General features: G+C 41.7%; 1 protein-coding gene across 1 annotated transcript in view; it reads right to left on the bottom strand.

Moving 5' to 3' along the window:
* The window catches only part of clpb (ClpB family mitochondrial disaggregase), a gene marked incomplete at its 5' end in the record, with an annotated part of 5330 nt that extends 619 nt beyond the window's left edge, over positions 1-4711 (bottom strand). The window contains 5 exons of the mRNA XM_057328392.1: positions 1-101; positions 177-338; positions 3119-3163; positions 3242-3297; positions 4486-4711. The exon at positions 1-101 is cut by the window's left edge and continues 56 nt beyond it. Of these exons, the coding sequence (XP_057184375.1) occupies positions 1-101; positions 177-338; positions 3119-3163; positions 3242-3297; positions 4486-4711 (590 nt within the window). The remainder of the gene's footprint in view (positions 102-176; positions 339-3118; positions 3164-3241; positions 3298-4485) is intronic.
* Between the last annotated feature and the right edge of the window lie 2789 nt (positions 4712-7500).

Genomic DNA, 7500 nt, shown 5'->3' with positions numbered 1-7500 from the left:
AGTGCATGCTGGGCAATTTCATCACTCGCCACATTGGATGTCATAATGAAAATGGCATCTTTACACTCGATGGTTTTCCCCTTGCCGTCAGTCAAACGCCCCTGACACACACACACAGAAAGAGTGTGAGGAATTCTGGGTAAGCGGGTGAAGTTAAGAGAGAGAAGAAGCTTCACCTCATCAAAGAGCTGTAACATGATGGTCAGGACATCAGGATGAGCTTTGTCCACCTCGTCAAACAGAACCACAGCGTTAGGACACTGTCGGAGCTGCTTGGTCAAATGCCCCCCATCTTCATGACCCACATAACCCGGAGGAGAACCAATGAACTTGGCCACCTGAGAACCAGAGGAACACACACACAACATGAGATCTGAGCCGCAACTCCGAGTAAAAATGCACTCTTAGGGGCGATTCACATTTCGCCTGTAAAATTGCGTGGAAAACGCGAGACTTCAAATGACCCGCGGTGCGCGCGCGGCACTCCAAAAAGTTGAACTATTTCCATCTCGATGCGGTCCCGAAAAATGTGTGCACGCACCTGCCACGCGTCTACATTTAAAATAACGAATATGCGCGCGGAAAAGACGAGAAATGTGAGTCGTGCCTTACGTTTTGTCAAAATTCACAGAATGATGTCATTATTAAGAATAAGTGTGGTTTATAGAGAGTCCTAAGTGTTAAGTCTCAGCTCCTCAATGATTTAATATGAATACAAGAAAAGGTTAAATCCATTTTTAAGGATTTGCAGCTTTGGTCTTTTCTTTATATCCAGCTGTGAGTGTAATACAGAAGGATGTGATTCAGCAGCTTCATTATTTAAATTCACTGTTCTTTAAAAGTGTGTGAAACCGAGCCAAAATGGATACGTATTTGTAATATTTTTGCGTATAATGCATAATAAATGTTTGAAACTGCAATTCTTAACTTTTGCATCTCTGTTTGAAAAATGAAATTGCAGGTCACTTTATGCATTTATCTTCATACGGGTTGAAATGACCTGATGTCACATTTCCCACACAATGGTTCAGCTCAATATATCAATCACTACCGTTGTACATCAGGGGAAGGGAGGCAGACAGTTTTCTTTGTCCTTGCCCAATACTAAATTTTGGTTTATTTACATTCATTCATGTATTTTACTCACAGAAGTTATGGATTGCAGCTGTAAACATAAGTTTATCGTGCTCAGTGAAGTGACACTGACAGTCAGTCAGTCGCCTTTCACTGGAATAAGAGTGTGTGATTGAATTGTGTGTTTGTGTGTCAGTGTAAGGTCACTGTGTAACTGGTCTGTGTCTGGATGAACACTTTATGAGAGAGAGAAACGCACACAGTTCTCCTTTTCTGCTGAACGTCTCATAACCGTAACGCGTCCTGATTTGTCTCAAATGTGCATTACGGAGTAAAAGTAAAATATTGTGAAAAAACACAATTTGATGTTTTACAAGATGACCAAAAATGACCAAAAAAAAGACTGACATTGTCACGCTGTGTACACAACTTTTTCCCCTCTCATGACCGATACAGATAGGTTTCCACATTTAAAGAAATGTTACAAGCATAATATTCTATTAAAATAAACCTCACTAATGTCTTACTATGCATGAGTAATAAAAACTTGCTGAGGTATCACGGCTTTGCTTGTTTTTAGCAAACACGCTATGAGACTGACCGTTTTAAGGTAATGAGAATTTTGAAAGCCTTTTTTCGTAAAAAAAGAACAGAAAATTGTGTTAAACTGTCAATGAAAGTTTTGAAATGAATGCCTTTAAACGTGTCACACAAGAGTATAGGAGACTTTTATAAAGAAGCTTAAAGCAACTTTCGGTCAAATGGATAGTGTAATGCAATGTAAGTCGCTTTGGATAAAAGCGTCTGCCAAGTGCATAAATGTAAATGTAATGTTATGTTTTAATGCTACTTAATACTTTTGATGTTACCTCCGGGTTGAAGTGGGAACTATCGAATTTCCAAGAGCACGTGAAGGCAGCATTAAACACAAAATGGCCGCCCTTGACCTCTGAATCAGCCAATAGGGAGCCTGCAAGGGTGACGTCACCATTTAATCCTGACTGCAGTAAGACATTACAAATATTGTATTCCTTTCTTATTTTTTATTTTATATATACAGCTGCAATCACTTATTTGGGTCAAATATGAATACTTATATGAAATAAGTAAAATGTAGGGCAAGTACATAAAAATCAGTGTTGAAAACGGCCTCCCTTCCCCTGGTTTACAACCATAACAAGTTGATTTTGTGGGTAACTTAATATCGGGTGACTTCCACTTCTATGAAGATAAAAACACAGTAATGTGCACATGTATATTTCAAACTGAGTGCTAAACACTTTTCACATCAATATACTGTATTAATATGAAGGAATTTTCCGTATTCATTTTTACATTTGCTTTACCTGTATTTGACATAAATTACATTTAAGCGTTAAAGGAAATGTCTGCAAACTAAAGGAAAATGTACTGGTCGTTTTCTGCCAGTACTTTATCTGTTTCTACGGGATTTTTTTACAGTGAATCACTTAAGAGCCGAGACCTAGTCTGAACACTTAGAAACCTTTATAAACCACACTTATTCTTAAGTCTAGGAATTAGAGTAATGACGTCGTTCTTTGAATTGTTTACTGTAAGATGCTTTAAACACACGGCCCCTGATGTCATCATCATGGAGTCTGTCGATCACTACATGAAGAAAGTGGGAAAAATGTCCTCTGAAGTTTGAGGCATTTGTGAAGAAATGTCTGTAACGTGGGAAAGCTTTTAAAATAATGTCATGGATGAATTGAACTCATTAATGAACTTCTATCATGTAAATCAGTGCCCTTAAGCAGATTTAGTTGTCGGTACACACACAGATATTATAGATTTATATTTTTTCTCCATGATGATGAGCGTACAAAAATCACAAATAATGACAAAAGAAACGCTTGGAAAGTAAACTCACAGTTCATGTTAACTAACTCATGCAAGATATAAACCCTTGAAGTGTTAACAAATAAGAATTGATTAAACTTACGATTTAAGAAAAATATAACAACAATGGAAGAAACAGAAAGTGTTCAATACACAGCCAGACTTGTGTGTGTGTGTGTCTCACCTCGTGTTTCTCTTGAAATTCTGACATGTCCATTCTGATGAAGCCCTGAATGAAAGCGAGATGTTTGTGTCGTTCATCATTCATGTCCTCGTGAGAGAGTTCGTGTGGTTATTTCTCACTCACCTTCTTAATATCTTTATGCATGTAGCGAGCGATCTGTTTGGCCAGTTCAGTTTTACCTGCACGACATCACATCAACTCTTTCAGTTCACTTCCATGAATGTCATCAAACCTATAGATCACTTTCGACTGTAAAGGGACGCTTCACCCCGAAAAGAACATTCTGTCATCATTGTCCTCACCCTTGAGTTGTTCCAAATCTACATACATTTCTTTCTTTGGTTGAACACAGAGGAAGATATTTGGAAGAATGCTTGTAACCAAACAGTTCTTGGCCACCACTGACCCCCACAGTAGAAAAAATGACAACGGTGGTCAAAAGTGGCCCAGAACTGTTTGCTGTCCTACATTCTTCAAAATATCTTCTTTTGGGTTCAACAGAACAGAGAAATTTAAACACAAAAAAAATCCTACTATGGGAGTCAATGGTGGCCAAGAACTGTTTGGTCACGAGCATTCTTCCAAATCTCTCTCTCTGTGTTCACCAGAACAAGGACATTTATACAGATAAGCAATAATTTCATTTCCGAGTGAACTGTTCCTTTAAGAGATGAATTTTGAATTTTCTGAATTTGCTGTTTGCAAGGCTCGTTTGTAAAATGTTTCTCCCAAATTCTAAAAGCAAAGGTTGTAGTTTATTTGCATAAAAGAGAAACAGGACAAACTGGTCAGAATAACATAAAAAGCCGCTTTGTTTTCAGATCTTAAATCCTGCAAAGAAAACAAGTTGATATTCATGTTTAAACTGGTGTGTTCGCATGTTTTTAGGACATGAATAAAGCGTGATCTCATGACTTGATATCATTCTTGAGCTTTGATTCTGTTGAAATCCAACACACACTGAACAACACAACACAACACAACACATGATGATGATGAAACACAAAACTGCAGTGATGTCTGGATGATTTTTCTCTTGGCGTGTTTCATTCATCTCTGAGGGTTAATGCAGTCTCTCAGAGTAAATATCGCTCTTATGAATTTTAATAAACACATATATGGTAAGTGTTGAGACTTGTTGAATATTGATGGCGTGATGACGAGTACCTCCGGCGAGAGGGAGAGACGTCTCTTCATACATCAAACCGCACAAAACACACACGCACACACACACACACACACACACACACACACACGTGACTCAACGCTGCAGGCGGAAAGAAGAGCTGCTTTATGTTTTGAGAGTTTTTCTAATCTGAATACATGAAGATGATGTCATCCCTTAAAGAAAGATGTTTGTGAGTTACCGATTCCAGACGAGCCCAGAAAGAGAAAGACGAGAGGATGTTCTTCATCATTCCAGCCGTTCTCCTTCCTCCTGATCGCTGAGAGGAAAAAGACGGACGTTATTAACTCTGAGACAGACAGACAGATACTGTAAGCAGCAGTGGACAGACAGACAGACAGACAGGATGCAGGAGGGTCATGGAGACAGACGGAGAGAGAGAGACTCAGAGCACCATTAGACAGACAGTAATTTCATTACACTGCTGCGCTGCTGGAGATACTAAATCAGGTTAGAATAGATCCAGCAGAGAACACTCGCAGGATAACACACCGTCACCATGGCAACCGGCGCACACACACACACACACACACACACACACACACACACACACACACACACACACACACACACACACTCGTGTGTGATGTCACAGCCGTTCTCTCTGATGTGTGTATGTGTGTGTGTGTGTGTGTGTGTGTGTGATCATTACAGTTCAAACATCATTACAGTGGAAATATCGCTGTGTTACTTGTGTTGTGCTGCATAACATCAATCATTTACTTCTGTCTCCAACACACACACAACACACACGTCTACAACCCCCACACAACACACACACGTCTACAACACACACACAACACACGAGCGCCCACACACAAACACACACACACAACACACGAGCGCGCACACACAAAGACATGCACTCGCACACACACACACACACACACACACACACACACCACACACACACACGAGTGCCCACACACAAACACACGCACTTGCACACACACACACACAAACACACACATTTACTTCTGTCTCTAACACACACACAACACACACGTCTACAACCCCCACACAACACACACACACGTCAACAACACACACACGTCTACAACACATACACAACACACGAGCGCCCACACACAAACACACACACACACACACGAGCGCGCACACACAAAGACATGCACTCGCACACACACACACACACACACACACACACACACGTCTACAACACACACACACACCACACACACACGAGTGCCCACACACAAACACACGCACTTGCACACACACACACACACACACACATACACGTTTACAACACACACACCACACACACGAGCGCGCACACACAAACACATGCACTCGTGCACAAACACACGCACTCGCACACACACACGCACAACATACTACACACACGCACACCACACACACACAAACACACACACTCGCACACACACAACATACCACACACACGCACACCACACACACACAAGCGCGCACACACAAACACACACACACGCACACACACACACACACAACATACCACACACACGCACACCACACACACACGAGCGAGCACACACAAACACATGCACTCATGCACAAACACAAACACACGCACACCACACACACGAGCGCGCACACACAAACACATGCACTCGTGCACAAACACACGCACTCGCACACGCACTCGCACACACACACACGCACAACATACCACACACACGCACACCACACACACGAGCGCACACACACGCGCACAACATACACCACACACGAGTCTCAACCTTGAGGGTGAACACACGGTCATAACTCATTTCTAATCCCTGTTTAATATCAGCCAATCAGATTCAAGTGCAGCACTCTCTCTCTCACACACACACACACACACGTCTGGTTGACTATCCCCGTGGGGACAGTCCATAGGCGTAATGTTTTTATACTGTACAAACTGTATATTCTATCCCCTATCCCTAACCCTATCCCTAACCCTAAAGATCATAGAACACTTTTTGCATTTTTAGATTTGTAAAAAATATTGTTCTGTACAATTTATAAGCTTTTGTGCCCATGAGGACCTCAATTTTGGTCCCCACAGTGACACGAGTCCCCATGTGTTGGTGTGTATTCAGGTTTAGGTCGCCACCGGGATATACAAACATGAACACACACACACACACACACACACCACACACACACACACACACACACACACACACACACACACAGGTTTGTTTCAGTGATATTAGTGAGGTCATGTCACTGGACGTCCACTGTGTTCATCTTGTGTCCCGTGGACATCATCAGAGTTTAAGCATCAGTTTTAACCCACGAGGACCAGCTGTACCACATCATCCTCACAACACACACAACACACAAACACATCACCAGTGTTAGACCAACTACATTTGATGATCATTCAAGTCAATGTGTGCTAATATTATCAAGTGATTGTGATCCTCCTGTTAGTGCTTCCAAAAGACGACAGCTGAGCGCTTGAAACAAAACCACACAAACACACACACACACACACGCACGCACGCACACACACACACACGCACACACACGTGCGCAGTGACGTCTGTGGAGTGTGTTGCTCTTTGTCTGTCTCAGGGTAAGAGCTGTAATGACATTACTGAAGATAATCACCACCAATAACTTTCAGACCCTGACAGCACAAACCAAGATCAATCCACAACTTCCTGTGTGTGTGTGTGTGTGTGTGCGTGTGTGTGAGTGAGTGATTTTGAGTGAATATCAGATTTGTGTAGTTGAGGGTTCATGGGTGTGTGTGTGTGATGTCAATATTTGAACAAACCAAATGTCTAATTTTTTTCATCACTTGACACTCATGAACTTGATGTATGAAAATGATCTGAAATATTAATTGAATAACCAGAAATGTTTGTCTGTGAGATTTGACTGGATTTGTATTTGAAAGTGAAGTCAGATCACATTCTGCACATCTTGATCTGTGAATATTACTGATGATTATCAAACATCTGTGTGTGAAACACTTTAAATCTTCAGTGTTCATGAACATGAAGAAGAACTCCACACACACACACACACACACACACACACACACACACACACACACACACACACACACACACGCGCGCATGCACACACACACACACGCACACGCGCACGCACACAAACACACACACCCCACACACACGCACGCACACACAGCACGCTGGATAACATTACGCGCCATTAATACTACAGAAGGTGATCAGAG

The sequence above is a fragment of the Triplophysa rosa genome, unplaced genomic scaffold (genome assembly GCF_024868665.1).
Source record: "Triplophysa rosa unplaced genomic scaffold, Trosa_1v2 scaffold462, whole genome shotgun sequence".
Lineage (NCBI taxonomy): Eukaryota > Metazoa > Chordata > Actinopteri > Cypriniformes > Nemacheilidae > Triplophysa > Triplophysa rosa.
Note: the sequence above shows the minus strand (reverse complement) of the source record. Positions and strands in the feature narration are given on the sequence as shown.